The sequence below is a fragment of the Hypanus sabinus genome, chromosome 2 (genome assembly GCF_030144855.1).
Source record: "Hypanus sabinus isolate sHypSab1 chromosome 2, sHypSab1.hap1, whole genome shotgun sequence".
Taxonomy (NCBI): domain Eukaryota; kingdom Metazoa; phylum Chordata; class Chondrichthyes; order Myliobatiformes; family Dasyatidae; genus Hypanus; species Hypanus sabinus.
In genome coordinates, this window is record NC_082707.1 from 119,736,823 (window position 1) to 119,761,038 (window position 24,216).

A 24,216-nucleotide genomic window follows, 5' to 3' on the forward strand; every position below is an offset into this window, starting at 1 on the left:
GTGTGTGCCGTTTCTGCTGCAGCTCACACTCCACACAGCAGAATCCCATTACAGGAGTCATCATGGAGCAGTGTACAGGACACACCTGAAGCTCCACTTGCAGTATGATGTTCAGCTTTGGCCATCTTTTTGTAGGAAAGATGTTATTTAACTGGAAAGAGTGCAGGGAAGATTTACAAGAATGTTGCCAGGACTTGAGGGACTGTGTTCTAGGTGGAGGTTGGACAGGCAGGGACTGTATTCCTTAGAGTGTAGGAGACTGAGAGGCAATCTTATCCTGTATAAAATCACGAGGGCAACTTCGTCACACAGAGGAATGAGGAATGAGCTGCCAGAGGAAGTGGCTGAAACAGGTAGAATAACAACTTTTAGGAGATGGTGGGGCAGATACTGGCAAATGGGATTAGCTTGGGTTGGACATCTTGATCAGAATGAAGTGGTTGGGCCAAAAGTTTGTTTTGTGTTGTATGACACTATGAAGTTGAGCCAAACTCCCACAAATACAGTTCAGATATCGCATGTGGTTTGGCAAGATGTCCTATTGTTTGTGGAACCTACAGTGTACCAACATATGAAAGAAGGAATGCATTCCTAGAAAGCATGATTTTCGGTAATGTGAACTGTTTTGTGCTTATTCTTTCACATAAATCCAACAAGAGCAAATTTTCATTCCATATCTCAGCTTTTTTTGGTAGTGATATGCAACTCTGGAGCCTGAATTTCCGCTACCCGAACTGTCATAATATGGGAAAGTGCTGTCGCAGGAAAGGAGAATCCATTATCAGGGATCTCCACCACCCAGGACATGCTCTGCTATCATCAGGAAGAAGGTACAGAAGCCTCAGGACTCACATCACCAAGTTCAGGAGCAGTTATTACCCCTCAGCCATCAGGCTCCTGAACTGGGGGGATAAATTCACTCAACTTCACTTGCCCTATCACTGAAGTGTTCCTACAACCTATGGATTCACTTTCAAGGACTCTTCATCTCACGTTCTCAATATTTATTGCTTATTTATCTATTATTATTATTCCCTTTTGTATTTGCATTTTGTTGTCTTTTGCACACTTCTTGTTTCTCTGCCCTGTCAGTGCAGTCTTTCGTTGATTCTATTATGGTTGCTGGATTTACTGAATATGCCCACAAGAAAATGAATCTCAAGGTTACATGTGACCACAATAATGTGCTTTGATAATAAATTTACTTTGATACATTGCGTAACTAAATTCATTTTGACTTTGGAGATTGTAACTATTAAGCTAATATCAAAACAAAATCATTAGCCACAAAAACCACAGTGCTAATCAAATAATTTTCACCAACCAGTAAATTACTAAGCAATAATATACAATAGGCAGTTAAATACTTACCTATATCTTACCTCTACACAGTATGAATGCATCAGAGAGCTTTCCCCCCACCCTCCACACTTGCACCTACAGGTGCTTCACTGCTGCATCTCCCACTGTCCAGGCACGTTATCTCCATTAAACTCCCCTCCTCCCACAAGATACACTCCAGGCTACTTCTCCCTATAGCAGCCAGACTGAAATTATCGCAGTGAATTGGGAAAATAGTGTCTCCGTACTCAATCTTGGCCTCGAGACCATCAGCGACCCACTCACATGCAGTTGCGAGCAGCCAGGTCCCTGTGGATGAAGTTCTTGCTGCTCAGGTATTCCATCCCCTTGGCAATGTCAATCATAAAATTCAACAGCTTTTGAAAAGGAATCTCCTGGAAGAGGACAAAGGAGACATGGTCAACTGGCAAATAGAGACACTGACCTCATCTAGTGAATATGGGACAAGAGGGAAGTAGGGAAAGGACGATGATAGGATAGGCCCCCAAGTTCAAACTCATTGTGCATACACAGGGTCATGAACATTAACTTTTTTACAGCAGAAAGGCAGTACAGGGCAAGGACAAACTTAAATTAAGAGATTTCTCTATTGCCTACAAGTGTGCAAAATAAACAACAGAATTAATAAAACTTGCACAAGACTGAGGGAGAGAGGACGAAGTTATGTTGTCCAACGTGGCCATGACAGAGAAGAAATAGTGCCAAAATTCCAATAGAGGTAATTGGAGAAAAGTGGTCTGAAAACTCACTGGGCAACAAGGATAAGCAAAGACAAAACATTTTAATTCTAGCACCTGCAGTTTTGCTGATCTTTTTTGTGTTTTGTTTTAATTGGAGTGCTAAAAGAGGAAATTACAACACATTTGGATAGCAGTAGAAGGATCAGTCTGAGTCAGCATGGATTTATGAAGGGAAAATCATGCTTGACTAATCTTCTGGAGTTTTTTGAGGATGTAACTATGAAAATGGACAAGGGAGAGCCAGTGGATGTAGTGTACCTGGACTTCCAGAAAGCTTTTGATAAAGTCCCACATACGAGATTAGTGGGCAAAATTAGGGCACATGGTATTGGGGGCAGAGTGCTGACATGGACTGAAAATTGGCTGGCTGACAGGAAACAAAGAGTAGTGATTAACGGGTCCCTTTTGGAATGGCAGGCTGTGACCAGTGGGGTACCGCAAGATTCGGTGCTGGGACCGCAGCTGTTTACAATATACATTAATGATTTAGATGAAGGGATTAAAAGTAAGAAGGGATTAAAAGGGATTAGCAAATTTGCTGATGACACAAAGCTGGGTGGCAGTGTGTAATGTCAGGAGGATGTTATGAGAATGCAGGGTGACTTGGACAGGTTGGGTGAGTGGGCAAATGTATGGCAGATGCAGTTTAATGTGGATAAATGTGAGGTTATCCACTTTGGTGGCAAGAACAGGAAGGCAGATTATTATCTAAATGGAGTCGTTAGGAAAAGGAGATCTAGGTGTTCTTGTACATCAGTCAATGAAAGCAAACATGCAGGTACAGCAGGCAGTGAAGAAAGCTAATGGCATGCTGGCTTTTATAACAAGTGGAATTGAGTACAGGAGTAAAGAGGTCCTTCTGCAGCTGTACAGGGCCCTGGTGAGACCCCAACTGGAGTACTGTGTGCAGTTTTGGTCTCCAAATTTGAGGAAGGACATTCTTGCTATTGAGGGAGTGCAGCGTAGGTTCACGAGGTTAATTCCCAGAATGGTGGGACTGTCATATGTTGAAAGATTGGAGCGACTGGGCTTGTATACACTGGAATTTAGAAGGATGAGAGGGGATCTGATTGAAACATATAAGATTATTAAGGGATTGGACACGCTGGAGGCAGGAAGCATGTTTCCGCTGATGGGTGAGTCTAGAACTAGAGGCCACAGTTTAAGAATAAGGGGTAGGCCATTTAGAACAGAGATGCGGAAAAACTTTTTCACCCAGAGAGGGGTGGATATGTGGAATGCTCTGCCCCAGAAGGCAGTGGAGGCCAAGTCTCTGGATGCATTCAAGAGAGAGTTAGATAGAGCTCTTATAGATAGTGGGGTCAAGGGATATGGGAAGAGGGCAGGAACGGGATACTGATTGTGTATGATCAGCCATGATCACAGTGACTGGCGGTGCTGGCTAGAAGGGCCAAATGGCCTACTCCTGCACCTACTGTCTAATGGAAAAGAGGAGACACGCGAGGCTGCAGATGCCGGAAGCTGGAGCAACAGTCTGCTGGAAGAGCTCAGCGGGTGGAGCAGCATCTGTGGGAGGAAGGGAATTGTCGACATGCCAGACAGTAACCCTGTACTCAGACTGCAAGCCTCAAAAGGAAAAGAGGACACTGACGAGTCAATTGCAGAGAATGGAACCTGCAAATTCTGTGGAGGAAGGCGGGGAGGGGGCGGGGTGCTGAAAGATGGCTTGAAATGGTACTGTTAAAGGAAGAGGACTGCAAGTTAAATACCAGCAAGAGAACTTTGAATTTGTGCGGGTTAGTTGCCGACAAATGGGGAACGGTTGAAAACGAAGAAGGAATGGTTCAGCATGTGGACGGCTGCAGAGGGACTGTGGTGAACAGGGGCCCAATGCCTAGGATATAAAAACCAGCACACCAGGAGAAAGGAAGAATGAAACACGCTCCAGTTGGGATGGCAGAGGATCGGGATGCATGGGGAAAGGTAGAGAAATTGCCTAATGGAGAGAGGCGGGAAAAGTGTTCCAAAGGGGGGGGGAAGTGGGGGGGAGAGAGAGGGAGAAAGGGGAGGAGGGGGGTAGAGAGAGGGAGAAAGGGGAGGAGGGGGGTAGAGAGAGGGAGAAAGGGGAGGAGGGGGGTAGAGAGAGGGAGAAAGGAGAGGAGGGGGTAGAGAGAGGGAGAAAGGGGAGGAGGGGGTAGAGAGAGGGAGAAAGGGGAGGAGGGGGGTAGAGAGAGGGAGAAAGGAGAGGAGGGGGTAGAGAGAGGGGGCAGGGGGAGGGGTGGGTAGGGGAGAGATGGGGAAGAGAGAAGGGGAGAGAGGAGTTGAGAGAAGCTCGTGGGGAGGGCGAATGTGAAAGGTGAGGGGAAGGTGGAGAGGGATAGGGGAAGGGGAGAGGAGGGGAAGGGGCAGGGGAGGGGAAGAGAGGAGAAGGAAAGGGAGGGGGAAGAAGTGAAGGGAGGGGGAAGAGGGGAAGGGGGAGGGAGAGGGAGGAGAGAGAGGGAGAACTTATTAGGATGTTCCTGAGTAATGTGGTGGTCAGAATATCAGGAACCAGAGTTTCACTTAATCTGGATTTATCAATTGCAGCTGGATTGTAACAGCACTCGGTGCCACATACTGACTTCCGTATGTTACTAATTGTGCAGTTGGAAGTCTCATGGTGAGAAGTAATCTTTGAAAGCAACAGAATCAGGCATCTAACCATCTGTTTCAGCCAGCTCTCTCTTCTGTAGACTGCTAGTTTAAGTACGTGCCCATTTAACATTTCAACCAATATTACCCACACAAATTTCAGGAGAACAATGCTCAGCAGGTTTGTTTTATGAGTGATAGCTGGGTGACATCATATGCAGCATGGTCACGGCAGGATGAACTCAGTCTGTAGAAAGGACTCACCCACAGAACGTGGGTTACAACAGCATGTGAGCAGGTTGTTTGTGTGGAATGTAATTACTTTTAATCAAACAGGGAAAATGACTACAACTCCTCAGCTCATTTTCTTTTCTCAACTAGAGTGCTGATTCTTGGTTTTGTAGACACAGATTGTCGCCTAGCGTGACAGACCAGACCAGCTACACTTCAGGGCAGGACTCACACTTCAGCCTGCAACCGTTCCGGCCACGTTTCTTCACCGGGGAGGGGAGCACTCTGGAATTCCAGTTGAGATTCCCCAACAGGTCATGGGCCAGAATCTCTCCCTAAAGTGTGCAGCATCACAACCTACAGTACACGGGGCTATTTAACAAGCAGGTCAAATCACCTTTAACACTAAGCTATACCCCAGGACAAGAGACAAGAGGGCCGGCCTTTAAATGAACAAAGCTGACTTACAACGGGTTGGTCTCCCAGCCTGGACAGGACAAGGTAGGTGTGAAGGTCTCCATGCTTCATGAATGGCAGCAGGACCATGGGAACAGGAAGTCTCCGGTGAGGTCGACTCTGGAGACTCACTCCTAGGAAGCACAGAGATGCAGAAGGAGGAAAAATAAGGAATGATAACTTGACTTCAGGCAACAAAGGTGTTGACTGCACACCTCCCAATGTGTCTGGATTGAGTAGGGCACTCCTCGGTTTTACAAACACCCAGACGGGACCATATGAAAGAGTGGCCTTGATTTTTCCTGAGAAATGCTTACATCAGGAGAATCAGGAATTCTGCACAAGCACAGCACCTGCCAACAATTCCCCAGTGGCTCCCATGTGGAGAAGTGCTGGGGTGAACACACGCAAGGAGAGCAACAAAGGGCAAGTGCAGGGCCTCACAGGCAGCTGACACGTTTGATTTATCCTCATTGTTTTAAGTTTTCTTTTTTTGTGGTAAAATCACGGTCACAGAGTGCCAGAGACATTCCACATGAGAACGGGCCCTTTACTACACCGACTCCCCATTTCCCTTCAACCCCATTCACATCAATTACACTTCACTCTCTCCAGACTCCCATCAACTCCCATTACACTTCACTCTCTCCAGACTCCCATTACACTTCACTCTCTCCAGACTCCCGTCAACTCCCATTACACTTCACTCTCTCCAGACTCCCGTCAACTCCCATTACACTTCACTCTCTCCAGACTCCCGTCAACTCCCATTACACTTCACTCTCTCCAGACTCCCGTCAACTCCCATTACACTTCACTCTCTCCAGACTCCCGTCAACTCCCATTACACTTCACTCTCTCCAGACTCCCATTACACTTCACTCTCTCCAGACTCCCGTCAACTGCCATTACACTTCACTCTCTCCAGACTTCCGTCAACTCCCATTACACTTCACTCTCTCCAGACTCCCATCAACTCCCATTACACTTCACTCTCTCCAGACTCCCATCAACTCCTCCCCAGCTTCTACCAACCCCCCGCATGCCAGAAACTGCTGACAGTGGCCGGCCGGCCTAGCAACATTTTTGGAATGTGAGAGGAAACCAGGACATTGGGGGGGGGGGGGGCGGTCACAGGAAGAACGTGCAAACTCCACATAGAGGTCAGGATTGAACTGGGCCTCTGGAGCTGTGAAACAGGTTCTCTACTGAATGCACCACTGTGCCACGCTTAAGCATTTTTATTTTTAAAATCTTAACTTTTAAATCAATGGTGCACGTGTCCCTCTATTTGATTGACAGTTGTCTACTTTAAAGTCTTTGAGTCTTTATGCCTTTGATTTCTGAAGCTATTTTTAACGAGTGTACAATGCCCTATCCCTATGGGTGGGAATGCTCGGCACCAAATTACCTCCACGTGCTTCCTACAGTCTTATAGCCTGGAAGTGATACAGCATTAAAAAAGCCCCTGTAGCCAGACACACCCAGGCCAGCATTTTGTCCATCTGCAGTATCCATTTGCCTCCATTAGGACCATATTCTTTTAAGCCTTGCTCCAAATGTTTGTCTCCAATTCCACCACCTCCTCTGGCAGCGCTTTCCAGATGTCCAACACTCTCTCCGTAAAAAAATCCCCTCAAATCCTCTTTCAGATCGCAGCCAGTACGGGGCTTTTGAAAGACAGACTTTGGTAAGGGACAACAGGAAGAAGATATCACTGCTCTTCTCTGATTGGGGCTGGAAGCACTGGTGTAGAATTTTCTGCTGCAGGACGAGGCCTGAACTCACTACTTCTAACTCAGATGTTCTTCCCCCCCCCCCCCCCCCCCCCACCAAGCCACAATTGCCAGGGGCTTGCCCATGGCGTCCTACCCTCGCAGTGTGGTGCGGGCAGCACCTGAACCTGGGCCTACCCTCGCAGTGTGCTGCCTGTGTGGAATCCGCATGTTCCCCCAGTGACCCTGCTGGCTTCGGTTTCCACCCACACGCCAAAGATACGCGGGTTCGGAGATGAATTACCCCTTGTTAATTTTCCCTTGTGAGAAGGTGAGTGGGAGATTCTGGTACTCTGATTTCCACCCACACACCAAAGTTATGTGGGTTGACAGGTTAATCACCCTCAATTAATTATCCCTTGTGAGAAGGTGAGAGGGAGAGTCGATGAGAATGTGTGGAGAATAAACTGGGATTCGTACAGTCGAATGCTTAATGTTCAGCATAGGCTCAGTGGGCTGAATGGCCTTTACCCACGCTGTACAACTCCACATCTCCACCTAGCCTGAACAAACTACATGCAGGCAGAGTAGAGCCGTAATCACCTAAAATACACAAGCTAGGACAGATTTTTAATCTAAATATCCAAAAGAAATAACACAATCTAACTCCTCTACCCAATAAGGTGTCCACTGAGTGTATATTTAATATTGCAATGATAGTGTAAATATATTATTTGATTAAGCATTTTTTCTTGGCATTATGGGTTATATGTACGAAGTACGTGAATGGCATACATCACTACTCCACTGCGTCATAAGTGAGTGCCTCACTAAAGTGATTTCTCAGCCTCGTGCGTTCCAGTTCATTTCTGGAGTTACAAAACATAACAGTTTGCTTGTGGTCTTCTGATGCTGTAGCCGCTCACTTCAAGGTTGGACATGTGTCTGTTCAGAGGTGCTCTTCTGCACACCGCTGTTGTAACACATGGTTACTTGAGTTACCGTCACCTTCCCGTCAGCTTGAACTGGCTGAGCCACTCTCTTCTGACCTCTCTCATTAACGAGGTGTTCTTGCCCACAGAATTCCCACTCACAGGACTTCTGTTTTGTTTTTTGCACCATTCTCTGTAAACTTTAGAGACTGCTGTGCATGAAAATCCCAGGCAATCAGCAGATTCTGAGATACGCAAACCACCCTGACTGGCACCAACAATCATTCCATAGTTACAGTCACTTCGATCACATTTCCTCCCCATTATGATGTTTGTTCTGAACAATAACTAAAACACTAGACTATGTCTACATGTTTTTATGCATTGTGCTGCTACCACCTGATTGGCTGATTAGATATTTGCATTAATGAGCAGATGTACAGGTGTACCGAATAAAGTGGCCACTGAATGTTGTCCAAAATCCATTTTTCATGTCACCTGGGACTGCTGAGCGCTGAAATCCAGCCCAAGGTGGTATAAAGCCCTTGGATTCCTCCGCCCATGGTAACTCTCCCGGATTGACTTGGAGTGCTCCGGGGATAGGCCCCCTGCTATGAGCACACCCAGGAGAAAAGACCGTTTGATCACTTGGTTTTGTAGAATGGAGAAGCTCTTTTGATAGGCATTGTTTGAATGACTCACTTCAACCCAGTGTGGACATCAGGAGGTAGTCCCCTCAGACAATCACTGAGGGGGAAGTGAGAGCAACATGATTGGGTGCGGAATGTCATGTGACATAGCCCTGTCCACCCAGACTCGGTGGTACAGTGTGCCCCTTTAAGTGGGTTTAGCACCGAGATACGGGATGGCACTGTTTCCCATCTGCCCACCTTTACCATTTTCCCACTGCACCCTCAGCCCTGGCTCACTCACCAATAATCTTAATGATGTTTGGGTGGTTGAATTCCTTCATGCAGGCTGCCTCTCGCAAGAACTCCTCATTGTCTCCGGGTGCACAGATTTCAGCTGCATGGGAGAGGGAGAAAGGAACAGATATGAATCATCTATCTTTTCCAGCCTGCTCCACCCTTCAACTAGGTTATGGTTGGCTCCCATTCAATGTCCTCTGCCACCTTGGTTTACCATTCTTCCATATCCTTGTTGTCAGTAAAACTAAAGAGGTGATTGTTGACTTAATTGAGAGAAGGAGAGTGAATATGCACCAGTCTACACTGAGGAATTGGCAGTGGATAGGGCCAGGGCTTTTAGTTCCTTTGGTTCACATAGCAGATGACTTGTACTTTGCATAGCACATAGATGCAATCACAAGGATGGTATATAAGCGTCTTTATTTTCTTGGGAAATTCAGGAGGCTTGGCATATCTAACAAACGCTCCAGAAACTTCTATAGATTTGCTGCTGGAAATACTCTGGCTGGTTGCATCATAGCTCTGTACGGCAATAGGAACATGCAGGAACAAAGGAAGCCACAGAGGATAGTGGACTCCATCTGATACATCATGGCACAATTACAGTACTCCCCAACGTCAGTAGAACCTACATAAGATGTTGCCTTGAGGAAATATTCATTATCAAAAATCCCAACCATCCAGACCATGCCATCTTCTCATCAATATCCATCGTCAAAAATCCCAACCATCCAGACCATGCCATCTTCTCATCAATATCCATCATCAACAATTCCAACCATCCAGACCATGCCATCTTCTCATCAATATCCATCGTCAACAATCCCAACCATCCAGACCATGCCATCTTTTCATCAATATCCATCATCAACAATCCCAACCATCCAGACCATGCCATCTTCTGAGATCTACCATTAGGCAGGAGGAACAGAAAACTGATTTTCCACTCCAAGGACAGCTACTTCCTTTCAACCACTCATTTTTCAAACCAACCTGCACGATCTGAATCACACAGCTGAAGGAAATGCAGTCAGTGGAGGAATTAGTGACCACCAGGGAGGGTAAGAGCGAGGGGGAGGGAAGTAGTCAGGGAGGTCTTAAAGGACATCTCAGTCTAGAGCTGATTTCCCATTTTGGAAACTTCAGAGCTTTTGCACTACCCTAGACTTGTCTCTTGATTGTGCATTTTTTGCACTGATGTTTTATTTTACAATTTTTGTGTCACTGTCCTGAGTAATTTATGTACAACTTTGTCCTGCTGTCTGTATCTGCATGTTGCTTAAAGCAAGTTTTTCCATTGTCCTTGTACTTCAGTGTACATGTGCACATGACAATAAACTTGACTTGATTTGAACACGGTGCAGGTCAACGTTCTTCTGAGGTGTGGAGCCAAAGTCAAGATCATGATACAGTGAGTGTCTCAGGGGTGTAGCAAAAGGGAGCACAAGTCAATAGTGATAAGCACCTCAGTAGTGGGCTGACTGAACAGATGCTTCACTAGCTGTCAATGTGAGTCGCGGGTGGTTGGTTGCCTCACTGGATGTCACAGGATGAGGTCAGGACATTCTCAGTGGGGTGATGCAAACACCCGGAGGGGTGGATCGTATTCAGTGAAATGAGGGATGAGGTGCTGTCATTTGAATTTAGGGAGCTAAAGTTCAAAAGAAATTTATTATCAAAGTACATATATGTCATCATTTTAAACTCTGATACTCATTTTCTTGTGGGCTCCTGTACCTTCTTCCTGATGACAATAAATCCAATAATCATAATAAAATCAATGAGAATCAATAAAATCAATCAACCAGTGTGCAAAAGACAGCAAATTGTGCGAATACAAGAAGAAAGAAAAGAAAGAAAGAATGATAATAATAAATAAACAATGAATATAAAGAACAAGAAATGAAGAGTCCTCGAAAATGAGTCCATAGTTTGTGAGAACAGTTCAGTGATGGGGCGAGTGAAGTCATCCACTTTGGTTCAAGAGCCTGATGGTTGAGGGGCAGTAAACTGTTCCTGAACTTGGTGGTGTGAGTCCTGAGGCTCCTGTACCTTCTTCCTGATGGCAGTAGCGACAAAGAGCATGTCCTGGCTGTTGGGGGTCTCTGCTTTCCTGCAACAAAGCTACGTGTAGATGTGGGGGAGAGGGAGGTGGGGCTTTACTCATGATGGACTGGGCCACACCCACTACTTCTTGTAGTGTTTTCCAGTCAATGGCATAGGTGTTTCCATACCAGGCTGTGATGCAACCAGTCAATATACTCTCTGTTGTTTGTTTAATATTTGAGTAATATTGTAAACATATTGTTTGATTAAGCATTCTTGTTTGTTTAAATGATTCATTATGGTGTTCCACAGAGATCTGTCCTAGGACCCCAGCCCTTTGTGATTTTTATAGATGACCTGGATGAGGAAGTAGAAGGGTGAGTTAGTAAGTTTGCTAATAACACAAAGTTCGAGGGTGTTGTGGAGAGTCTGGTGGGTCAAAGGTTATAGCGGGACATCGATAGGATGCAAAACTGAGCTGAGAAGTGGCAGAATATAGTATTATTAGTAAGACTCTTGGTAGTGTGGAGGATCAGAGAGATCTTGGGGTTTGTGTCCGTAGGCCACTCAAAGCTGCTGTGCAGGTTGACAGTTAAGAAGGCGTATGGTGTGTTGGCCTTCATCAACCGTAGGATTGAGTTCAAAAGCTGTGAGGTAATGTTGCAGCTATATAGGACCTTGGTCAGACCCCACTTGGAGTACTGTGCTCAGTTCTGGTCACCTCACTAGAGGAAGGATGTGGATACTATTGACAGGGTGCAGAGGAGATTTACAAAGATGTTGCCTGGATTGGAGAGTGTGCCTTATGAAAATAGGTTGAGTGAACTCGGCCTTTTCTCCTTGGAGCGATGGAAGATGAGAGGTGACCCGATAGAGGTGTTTAATAAGATGAGAGGCATTGATCATGTGGATAGTCAGAGGCTTTTACCCAGGGCTGAAATGGCTAGCACGAGAGGGCACAGTTTTAAGGTGACTGAAAGCAGGTACAGAGGGATGTCTGGGATAAGTTTTTCACATGGAGAGTGGTGAGTGCGTGGAATGCACTGCTGGTGATGGTGGTGGAGGCGGATACAATAGGTTCTTTTAAGAGACTCTTAGACAGGTACATGGAGCTTAGAAAAATAGACGGATATGCGGTAGGGGAATTCTAGACAGTTTCTAGAGTAGGTTATATGGTCGGCACAACAATGTGGGCCAAAGAGCCTGGAATGTGCTTTCGGTTTCTATGCTCTATATTCTATGATTATGTGTAAAAGTAAGTGTATTGCATATGTCATGACGCTACTACGCCTCCATTAAAGTAAAAACTAAAGTTAGATTTGTTTTCCCAGCACTCTTGTTTTCTAGTTGATTAGCTTAATGTTTTGGAGTTACAAAACACAACAACGGTAACAAGGTATTTTAAAAGCGAATCCAAGATGGCTCTCAACCTGTTGAAGTGCAGCGAGAGATTGATGTGTTTGATTCCACAACAGATAACTGGATTTTATATACTGAACGGATTGTGGAGTGTTTTAAAGCAAATGAAATAGTCAATGAGAACCAAGCACCAATTTTGCTGAGTGCATTGGGTTTAAATGCATATAATTTGCTTAGGAATTTGACAGCTCCAACCAACCAAAGCAGCCGAAATGAGCTTTGCTGATATTGTGCAAGTAATGCAGGAACATTTAGAATCAAAACTATTACTGATTGCAGAATGCTTTAGGTTTCATAAGTGAATCAAAAAGAAAGGGAGTCCATTTCAGTATACATGGATGAATTGAAGAAGTTGTCTGAGCACTGTCAGCTCAGTGATGGGCTTAATGATGCCCTGAGGGATCACTTAGTTTGTGGAATCTTACAAGAAAGCATTCAAAAACAGCTGACAGAAATGCAATTGAGTTGCAGTCAGAAAGGAAAGTGAGCGTGAACAAAATTCATACATCTAGATGGAGGCTTACCTGACCAAACAAATTGTGTTACTCTTGTAGCTGAGGCTCATAAACACCAGACCAATGCAGGCTTAAAGGTTAAACTTGCTGAAAATGAAACAAACTAGGATACATACAAAGAGCATGGCAGGCAGACAAAAATAAATGGTCTGCACAGGGAAGAGAAAAATCTAGAAAATCAGGGTGCAGTAATCTGCATGCTGTTGATGAAAACGCTAATATTGATGAGAGTGACACAGGGTTGGGTAGCTTCAAGATTTACAATGTGGAAACTAACAATAGACAAGCAATATGGCTTGTATCAGTAGGGAATGGCGAATTGATTCAAATGGAATTGGACACTGGCTTGGCTGCTTCAGTCACTTCAAAGATACTGAACTGAAGCCTGCGAATATCCAACTAAGGATTTAAACTGGAGAAAACCTAACTCCTGAGGGAATGACATTCATAAAAGTGAAACACAACAATCAACAAGCCGCTTTGGGTTTGTATGTGTCAAAAACAGAAGGACCAGCATTGTGGTTGGTGATTGGCTGAGACAACAACGAAGTGATTGGGAGATCCATTCACCAATTGCATGCCACATCCCCTGCAATGAAGCCATCTGAAAGCGAATGAAGAAAGGTGCTGAGAGATGCCACAACTGTCTCCATGTTGTACGCATAAACCACCCACCCAACAGAGGACAAACAGGTGTTGGTGCCAACCTCTGTGCCTCTGGTTGGCAAGGAAGGATTATGCTACTCAGAGAAAGCAGGAAAGCGACAAAAGCAGTGGTCCAACTACAAAAGTTTTGCAGGCAACATATCTGAGAAAGCTTTTGATGTGCTAATTAGGCAGTTACTTGCAAAATGTGGCTTAGTTTTTTCAGGAAAGTTGTAGGCATTCGGCTTTTGTGAGTATAAAGAACCAGAATCTACTCTGTGTGCATTAAGGTTATTGCACGAAGTTCAAGTGGGAGACACAAAGCTGCTTGTAAAGGTAGATGCAAAGACCAAAGTCCAGCTGGATGAATAGAGGGCCAAAAAGAAAGGAGTCAATGGAGAGATGGAATCAGAGGATTCGTTAGATGATGTTGTGCATGAGAAAACCAAGAGGAGAGATCAGATTGTAAAGGGAGCAATAGAAGGATGAGTAAGAGAATGTTCCAGTGAACTAAATGCACCTTCTCAAGATCAAGATGATCAACTAGAAAAAAAAGGAAGGAGAAGAAAGGTGTCCAGAGCTGTCAGAACCACTTCCTGCAGTCTGAGTCAACTCCTACAACCAGCATGGAGAAGGCACCAGTGCCTGAGATTGTTTCACAGTCCCAAGACTCTCCTGCCAAGCAGAGTGACCTTTCCTTGTCAGGAAAGAATAAGAATATCCCACAAGAATAAGAAATCCTCCACAGCAATTAAATCTTTAGGTCTGAATGGGACAATTTAAAATTCACTATGTTGTGGATGTCTGTATAGTAATTGTATTATATAGTGTGCTGTTGAGATGCATTCTATATTGAGTTGGAGTTTATAGCAAAGCAGGGAGGAGTATTGTGTGTTTAATACTTCCGTAATATTTGAGTAATCTTGCAAACATATAGTTTGATTAAGTATTCTTGTTCGTTCAAATAATTCATTATCGTTTCTGTGTAAAAATAAATGAATTGCACGTGTCATCATGCTACACGTCATACATGAATGCTTCGATTAAAGTAAAAACTGAAGTTGGGTTTGCATTTCCAGCTCTCTTGCTTTCCTTTTAATTAGTTTTAATGCTTTGGAGTTACAAAACACAACATTCTCAACCACACATTTATAAAATTTTGGCATATATAGAAGTTTTAGATGTCATGCTGAATACTTGCAAAGTCCTAAGGAAGTCGAGGCACTGCCTTGTTTTCTTTGTAATTGCAATTAGGTGCTGGGCCCAGGACAGGCCCTCTGAAAGGGTGACACTGATAACTAGATCGCAGATTAAAAAAGAATAATCTCAAAGACTGCAATCACAACGTGCTAATTTGAAAGGGAAAGGGACACAGAGTTAGAACACAGGCAAAACTAGATGTAAAACTAACTCAATCCAGTGGGTACCTAGATGATAAGAATACCACAGGAACGCAAGGCTGGACTGCACTTATTTTACAACAAGGAGTCTTACAAATAAGGCCGAGGATCTGAGATTAGCATAGATTAGCACGTGGGACTATAATGTTGTTTCTATCATTGACCGATGTTTGAAATTTGGTCATGACTATTAACTCAATATTACAGGGGATGGAGCTTTCAGGCTTAGCAGAGGGGAGCGGATGTAAATGAGGAGGTGGCATTGCAACATTAAAGACTCCATTACTGCAAGTTATCTAAGGATTACATATTGGTGGAGCTTGGTAGGCAATCACTTTGCTGGGGATATACCACAGGCATCCTGACAGTAAAAAGAAAGATATGTAGGCAAATCACAGAATGACATAAAAGTAATAGGGTAATTGTAGCAGGGGATTTCAGCTTCCCCCTATCAACAGGGATTATCTGAGTATGAAAGACTTGGAGTGGGCAGTTCCTAAAGTGTGTCCAATAGAGTTTCCTGAGCTGATATGCAGGAGTACTGGACATTATCAGTGAGAATATCAGTGGGAGACATTTTGGAGATAGTGACCATAACTCAAAGTTTCAAGGCAATTATGGAGAAAGACAAGGATGGCCCAGAACAAAATTGGGGAAAAATCAAATTTAATGGGATGATACAGCAGCTAGCACAGGTGAATTGGGGCAGTTACTTTTAGGCAAGTCTATAAGCTATCGGTGAGAAGCATTCAAAAACAAAATACTGAAAGTTCAAGACCTTAAAGATGAAAGGAAAGGCCAACAATGTGAAGGAATATTCATGTCTAGTTAAAGGTAAGAGAAGTTTGCATAGGACAATACTAGGGATCTGAGAACAGGAGGGGCTGTACAGGAGGATGCAAAGTGAAGGGGGGGTTTAAAAGGAAATAGCAAAGGCAGTGTGAATTTGCATCAGTGGGAAAGATTAAAGGAAATCCCAAAGTGTTTTATAAGTACATTAAGGACAAGAAAGTAGCCAGGAAAAGAGTAGACCCATTAGGGATCAAAGTGACAATCAGTGCATGGAGCCAGAAGCTTTAGATGAGATCTCAAACGAACACTTCCTAGCTGCCTTCACTACGAAGAACGTCAGTGTAGCTGGAGACACATTTTGGGCTGCTTTAAGAGGCAAGGAAGGAAATGGTTGGGAAATTTGACAGAAAATTTCAGCTCTCTGCCACAGCTTTGGGCAGTAAATGTTGAACCTTCAATATGAGCAGCAGAGCAGGCCAGTGTACGACAGGCCAGTGAGAGAGAATGGGATGTGAGAATCCTGCTGGAAGGGAATGGGATGTGAGAATCCTGCTGGAGGGGAATGGGATGTGAGAACTCTGCTGGAGGGGAATGGGATGTGAGAATCCTGCTGGAGGGGAATGGGATGTCAGAATTCTGCTGGGAGGGGGAATTGGATGTGAGAATGAGAGGGGAGAATCTTTCTGGGAGATAGAATCAGAGGTGAGAATCCTGCTGGGAGAGAGAATCCAAGGCGAGAATCCTGTTGAAAGGGGGAACGGGAAGTGAGAAATGGAGTTTAGTTTCCTGGGAGAGAGAATTGGAGGCGAGAATCCTACTGGCAGGGCAAACGGGATGTGAGACAGAGAAAGCAGACTCCTCCCATCTCACCTTTGAGGTAAAGTGATGTGAGGTGAGGTCTCTCAGTTGGAGCTCACTCACATCCATACAGTTCGAGCAATTGCATTGTGAGGAGAATCCCAGAGGTCACCCCCCCCCCCCCACTTAAACCCGATCCCATCACCCCACTCACTTTTCAGCATTTTCACGGCCAACTTTTGAGTGGACCCATCCTCCATCTTCAAATACGCCTCCTTCACCGAGCCAAACTCCCCTGGAAATTAAAATGGAACCAATTGTTGGCAAAGCAGAGATTGGTGTCATCGATATCCCCACTGATGGGAGCCTTAGCTGATTCTTCAGGGGGTCTAGGCACACTGAAGTTGGTACAGTGACCTGTAATGGACAACCTGCAGGCCCAAGGAGCAGGGAAGTTATGCTGCAATTGTACCAAACCTTGGTTAGGCCACAGCTGGGCGACTGTGTGCACTCCAGTTTGCCACAGTGCTGGAGAGGGGACAGCGGAGATTCACCGGGGTTAGAGTGCCTCCTGTGTTTCCAGGCCAAGTCAATGCGTTCTGCACCCAGTGAAATGTGGCCACATTATTTGTAGCCAGTTTCGACCATCAGCAGCAGTAAGATTATATTCAGGTTCTTGGGTTAAATATTGGCAAGGGCTGAGGAAATTGCTGTGCCACTATGAATGAGAGGTATATATTTTATTTACAGGAGAGCCCAAACAGGATGTCATTAAAAAAAAAAGCATCTCCTACAGCAGAGAACTGCCTGACCGTGCTGCAGTGAGGCAGGATTACTCCAGCAAAAGAGGAGACAATTTAGCCAGTGCTGTTTGTCTGCACAGCCATCCCACCAGTGCAAGATTATCTGCTCGAATCTCTACAGTAGGACCTGCATACGCAGCTGTCTGACTCAGAAAAACCAGCAAAGCATCGCCATTGCCAACTGCACTAAGGTAAAGCAAAGATTTACCGAGCACAGTGCATCACGCAAAGACCAAAGGAGGCAGCTGAACAATATTCAATTTAGATTCAATAAAAACAGATGACAGATGTCTGAAAGAAAAACAAAAAGACATGGAAGCACTCAGCAGTCAAGGATCACTAATGGAGAGGGAAACTAGTTTATATCATTTCAAAAGGAGGGTTTTGTGGAGAGATAAGCTGGTTTATTGTTTCAAAAGGAGGGTTTTGTGGAGAGATAAGCTGGTTTATCGTTTCAAAAGAAGGGTGTTCGGTCTGATTTAATAACTCTGTTTCTCCTTCCACAGATGCTTCCTGACGGGCTGAGCAGTTTTAGAATATTCTGTTTTGGTTTCACGTTATATTTCACTGCGAGTGAGGGACAGCTCATGTGATTAATATTTCCTTCCAGTTACTTGTTGAACCAACTAGATGTATAGTCAAGACTGACTTCAGTACCATTATCCTAGCAATTCCTAGTGACATATTGAATGATTTTACAGTGGGCCTCAGATCTGGCTTACCAACTAGCAGTCGTCCACACCATTTCACATTGTCCTGTTGTTTATTCTGTGTCAGTCAAGGAGAAATTACAGAAAGCATCAGCCAGAGACCCTCCCTCACCTACCAATAGAGAGCAGTAAAGCCAGAACAACCACATACACTCAGAAGGGTAAATGACTATCAGGCCTGCTGATGGACTGACCTCTTCCCAGCGTCCGACCCAGTTCAAGGTGCTTCTCGTGGATGAAGATGTCTTCTAGCTTCTGCTTCAAAGCATCACTAATTTCCAAAGTGTCAACTGCATTCAGACAAGAGAGAATTACTGGGTGCAGGGCTGCAGAAGGCAACCTAACATTGTACCTAACCAGGATGAATGAGAAAGTGCGAAAGGAAGTATTATTTTTGTCTTGTGAACTGTGAGTAGTTTTCACAAGCTGATTAACTCAGTAACAAGTTTTAAAAATCCAATTCACTTCATTCTATAGTTAGACTCTTCAATAAATTGAAGTTACAATAACCTTAATGAAACTGGTCACTATGTGTCAATGGGTTATTATGGCCTTGAATGTTGTGTGATCTTACTGCAGCTTGACCAATCATATTGGCTCCAACAACACCAGGATCAATGTCTCTCAAACAGATTAAAATTCTGCAGCGCACCGCTTTAACACAATAGCTATTGGCTATTCCAGCTTGTGCTCTTTAACAATATGATTAACAAGGCGAACAGATGGGTTCTGCTTTTTGTATTTCACACAGAGGGAAGCAAAAGTGTGGAACAGGCAGCGGAGGTGGATCACGTCACCAGGTTTGAGATAGGGGCTGGATTTACATCTGAGAAAATGGAAGAGGTACAAAGGATGGATAAAAATTGCAGTCAGAAAGCATGTATATGTGTGTTTTAACACACCCACTCCACTATGCGTGTTCTTTTCACCCAGGCACCAAAATAATCTTTAGGGCCTGATTTACATGCACACTTCCTTGAGAAATAAATGCTAGTTTGATGCCTCCGAAAAAAAATTAATTTTGGTTCTCGAGTTCATCTGTGACAAATCCAAGCATCGTGAATCAAAAATTCTTTAGTGGTGAGGAACGAAGAACTGTGGAGCAAAGAGGTTTAGGTGTCATTAAGTCCTAACCTATAGGTCCAAGGTGCAATCAGGATGGTTATTTATGAAGTAAATATTTTACACAGAGAGTGAAGGGTGCTTGGAATGTGCTGCCGGGGTGGTGGTGGAAGCGGAAATGATGGCAACGTTTGGACAGGAACATGGACAGCAGGGAGAAGAGGGACATGGACCACGTGCAGGGAGATGGGAGCAGCTGAAACTGGTATTAGGGTCAGCACAGACATCGGTGGCCGAAGGGCATCTTCCTGTGTTACTCGGTTTTATGTTTTATTTTCCATATTGGAATTAATCTCAAGGGCGCTCAGTAACATGAAATACTTGGCATAAGACCATAAGACAAAGGAGCAGAAGTCCGCCATTCGGCCCATCGAGTCTGCTTCACCATTTCATCATGAGCTGATCCAATCTCCCCTCTAATCCCACTCCCCCGCCTTCTCACCATAACCTTTAATGCCCTGACTACTCAGATACCTATCAATCTCTGCCTTAAGTACACCCAATGACTTGGCCTCCACTGCCTCCCGTGGCAACAAATTCCACAGATTCACCACCCACTGGCTAAAAAAATTTTTTTGCATCTCTGTTCTGAATGGGTGCCTTTCAATCCTTAAGTCATGTCCTCTCGTACTAGACTCCCCCACCATGGGAAACAACTTTGCCACATCCACTCTGTCCATGCCTTTCAACATTCAAAATGCTTCTGTCAGGTCCCTCCTCATTCTTCTAAACTCCAAGGAGTACAGTCCAAGAGTGGTCAAACATTCCTCATATGTTAACCTTCTCATTCCTGGAATCATTCTAGTGAATCTTCTCTGAACCCTCTCCAATGTCAGCACATCCTTTTTTAAATAAGCTCTCCCTTGAACCTGCTTCACTATTTAAAAAGGGCTTGCTAATCTGATTGTAACCTCGATCCCACATTATTGCCTGGTCCTTCACTCTCCTTGCTCTTCAAGGAACATAGTCAAAGATTCCAAACAGTGACCACTGCTTCTAGATTCACTCGCTCATGAAAACATTCTACCCACGTTCACTGTGTCAAGACTCTCAGGACTATGATTTAGAACTATGGAAGTGAAGTGTTTAAGGCTCCACAAGTCAATAAGGTGGGTACTGCACAAAGTATGAGCCCATGGTATTTCAGAAATAAAACTATCATGGACAGGAGATTGGCTGACCGGCAGAAGGCCAAGAGTGGGAATAAAGGGGGCATTTTCTGGTTGGCTGCTAGTGACTAACGGTGTCCCTTAGGGGTCGGCGTTGAGTCCCCTACTTTTCATGTTCTACGTTAGTGATCTGGATGACAGAATGATGGTTTTGTGGCCAAGTTTGTGGATGTTACAGCGATAGGTGGAGGGGTAGGTACTACTGAGGAAACAGAGAGTCTGCAGAAGTGCTTGGATAGACGAGGAGAATGGGCGAAGAAGTGGCAGAAGGAGTACAGTGTCTTCCGCTTTGGTAGAAGAAATAAAGCAGAGGTTGATAGGCTCTTGATTAGTAACGCCATCAAAGGTTACAGGCAGAAGGTAGAAGAATGGGGTTGAGAGGGAAAATAAATCAGACATGATCAAATGGCAGAGCAGACTTGATGGGCTGAATGGCCTAATTCTGTTTCTATGCCTTGCAGTCTCCATAAGGCCACAAGACTATAAGACATAGGAGCAGAAATAGGCCATTCAGCCCATCAACTCTGCTCCACCATTCCATCATGACTGATCCGGGATCCCACTCAACCCCATATACCTGCCTTCTCGCCAAACCCTTAGATGTGACCGATCAGGAAACTATCAACTTCCGTCTTAAATATACCCACGGACTTGGCCTCCACCACAGTCTGCAGCAGAGCATTCCACAGATTCACCACTATCTGGCTAAAAAGAATTCCTCCTTATCTCTGTTCTAAAGGGTCACCCCTCAGTTTTGAGGCTGTGACCTCCAGTTCCAGATACCCCCACCATAGGACACATCCTCTCCACATCCACCTTATCTAGTCCTTTCAAAACATCCCCCCAACCCCCAGCATTCTTCGAAATTCCAGTTGAGTAGAGGCCCAAAGCTGCCAAACACTCCTCATATGTTAACCCCTTCATTCCCAGAATCATCCTCGTCAACCTCCTCTGGACTATCTCCAATGACAACACATCCTTTCCAACAATCGGGGCCGAAAATTGTTGGCAATACTCCAAGTGTGGCCTGACTAGTGTCTCAATGGGTCAGCATTACATCCTTGCTTTTATATTCTATTTCCCTTAAAATGATGCCAACATTGCATTTGCCTTCCTTACCAAAGACTCAACCTGTAAATTAATCTTCTGGTGGTCTTGCACGAGGACTCCTACATCTCTCTGCACCTTTAATCTGTGAGCCTTCTCCCCATTTAGATAATAGTCCGCACTATTGCTCCTTTTACCAAAGTGCATTATCATACATTTCCCAACACTGTATTCCATCTGCCACTTTTTTGCCCATTTGTCTAAGCCCGGCTGCAATCACTTTGCTTCCTCAGCACCACCTATCTTCATATCATCCACAAACTTTGCCACAAAGCCATCAATTCCATCATCCAAATTATTGACAAACAACGTGAAAAGCAGCAGTCCCAACACTGACCCCTGAGAAACACCACTAGTCACTGGCAGCCAACCAGAAAAGGTCCCCTTTATTTCCACTCACTGCCTCCTGCCTGTCAGCCATTCCTCTATCCATGCCAGTATCTCTCCTGTAACTCCATAGGATTTTATCTTGTTAATCAGCCTCAGGTGTGGCACCTTACCAAACATCTTCTGAAAATCCAAGACATCATCCACTGCCTCTCCTTTGTCAACCCTGCTTGTCACTTCCTTGAAGAACTCCAACAGATTTGTCAGGCAATATTTCCTTTTACAGAAGCCATGCTGACTTTGACTTTATTTTGTCATTAGTCTCCAAGTACCTCATAACCTCATCCTTACTAATAGACTCCAACACTTTCCCCACCACTGCAGTTAGGCTAAATGGCATATAATTTCCTTTATTTTGCCTTCCTTCCTTCTTAAAGAGTGGAGTGACATCTACAATCTTCCATTTCTCCGGAACCGTGCCAGAATCAAGTAATTCTTTAAAGATCATGACCAATGCATCTGTTATCTCTTCAGCAATCTCTCTCAGGACCCTGGGATATAGTCCATCTGGCCCAGGTGACTTGTCCACCTTAAGACCTTTGAGTTTCCCTCAGACAGTTTCCTCTGTAATAGCACTCCTGCTCCCACACTCACGGACCTCTGACACACTGCTAGTGTCTTCCACAGTGAAGACTGATACAAAGTACCCATTAAGTTCATCTGTCATTTCTTTGCCCCCCATGACTACCTCACCAGCATCATTTTCCAGTGGTCCAATATCAACTCTCACCTCCCTTTTACTCTTTATATAACTGAAAAAATCTTTTGGTGCCCTGCTTTATATTAATGGCTAGTCTTCCCCCATTTTTCATCTTTTCCCTTTTTATAGCTTTTTTAGTTGCCTTTTGTTGAATTTTAAAAGCCTCACAATCATCCAACTCTCCACTCACTTTTGCTGCCTTATATGCTGGTTCCTTGCCTTTTATGCAGTCCTTAACTTCCCTCGTCAGCCACCGTTGCCTACCCTTGCCATTTGAGAACTTCTTCCTCTGTGGGTCATTTATCCTGTGCCTTGTGAACTGTTCCCAGCGACTTCAGCCATCTCTGCTCTGCTCTCATCCCCGCCAGAATCCTCCTCCAGTCCACCTCTCTCATGCTTCTATAATTCCCTTTATTCCATTGAGTTATGCTTCTCCCGTTTAAATTGCAGTAAGAATTCAATCACATTATGATCACTGAATCCTAAAGGTTCCTTTACATTAAGCTCCCTAATAAGATCTGGGTTATTACACAACACCCAATCTAAGATGGCCTTTACCCAAGCAGGCTCAAGCACAAACTGCTCTAAAAAGCTATCCTGTAGGCATTCAACTCTCATTGAGTCAGAAAGTTAAGTTGAAGCTTTATAAAACTCCGGATAGGCCACAACTGAAGTATTACATTCATTTCTAGTCACCCCATTCTAGGAAGGATGTGGCGGATTTGAAGAGGATGCAGAAGAGGTTTACCAGGATGCTGTCTGGAATAGAGGGTGTGTGGTATAAGGAGAGATTGGACAAACTTGGGTTGTTTTCTCAGGGGCAACAGAGGCCGAGGGGAAACCTAGAATTTTATAAAATCATGAGAGACAATGCAGACAAACAGCATTTGTTTTCTACTGATATCTAATATTAGAAAGAATTCATTTAAGGTGAGAAGGAGAAAGTTCACAGGCAAAGTAAGTTTTTTTTTAAAACAGAGACGGGTGGGTTTCTGGAATGCTCTACTGGAAGTAGGGATGGTGGCAGATACGATAGAAGCACTTAAGAGGCTCTTTGCAGAGAATGGAGGGAGATGGATCATGTGCAGGCAGAAGGGGTTAGGGCTCACAAGCTCAATTAGCTTGGCACAGCACAATGAGCCAAAGAGCCTGGTCCTGTTCTGTACTGTCTGTGTTCTATGTTCTGAGTGAACAGGTTCATGCAGAACCCCCAGCTGGAGACCTGAACATATTAAATTATTCAATGGGGCAGAAGTTAAGAAGGAATTTCATTTGAAGAATCCAGAGGCATGGTGAATAATCTTAAAGCATTGACAAGCACTCAGAAAGCACCTTTTCCAGATCTATTGAAAGATGAGCCTCTTCTCCGAGGGTTTTAAATGCTAGGCAGTAATTTAAGGTCCCAAGATCAAAACAGCAAAACGCATTGATTTACATTACATAACAAGCTTCAGGATATGGAGGTGAGATAGGTAAATGGTCAGAATGCCAGATCAGAATGAGATCTCTTTTAAAAAATGAGCTTTATTTGTCACACGTATATTGAAACACACAGTGAATTGCATTGTTTGTGTCAAATCAAATCAGTGAAGATTGAGCTGGGTGGCAGCCCACAAGGGTCACCACGCGTCCTGCCCCAGTATAGC

The 24,216-nt window shown here is 44.4% G+C and overlaps 1 protein-coding gene and 1 long non-coding RNA gene across 10 annotated transcripts in view; one reads left to right on the top strand and one right to left on the bottom strand.

The window, feature by feature from the left end:
• The window catches only part of LOC132382938 (uncharacterized), a 40,271-nt gene extending 22,025 nt beyond the window's left edge, over positions 1 to 18,246 (top strand). The window contains exons 2-3 of the long non-coding RNA XR_009508508.1: positions 17,323 to 17,566; positions 17,882 to 18,246. This is a non-coding gene — a long non-coding RNA (uncharacterized LOC132382938). The remainder of the gene's footprint in view (positions 1 to 17,322; positions 17,567 to 17,881) is intronic.
• The window catches only part of tyro3 (TYRO3 protein tyrosine kinase), a 118,733-nt gene that overhangs the window by 12,480 nt on the left and 82,037 nt on the right, over positions 1 to 24,216 (bottom strand). For all 9 annotated transcript variants that reach the window (XM_059953531.1, XM_059953488.1, XM_059953474.1 and 6 more), the window contains 5 exons: positions 18,280 to 18,375; positions 16,787 to 16,867; positions 8,962 to 9,054; positions 5,394 to 5,515; positions 1,627 to 1,736 (listed from right to left, as the gene is read on the bottom strand). In XM_059953531.1, coding sequence (XP_059809514.1) covers positions 1,627 to 1,736; positions 5,394 to 5,515; positions 8,962 to 9,054; positions 16,787 to 16,867; positions 18,280 to 18,375 — 502 coding nt within the window. The remainder of the gene's footprint in view (positions 1 to 1,626; positions 1,737 to 5,393; positions 5,516 to 8,961; positions 9,055 to 16,786; positions 16,868 to 18,279; positions 18,376 to 24,216) is intronic.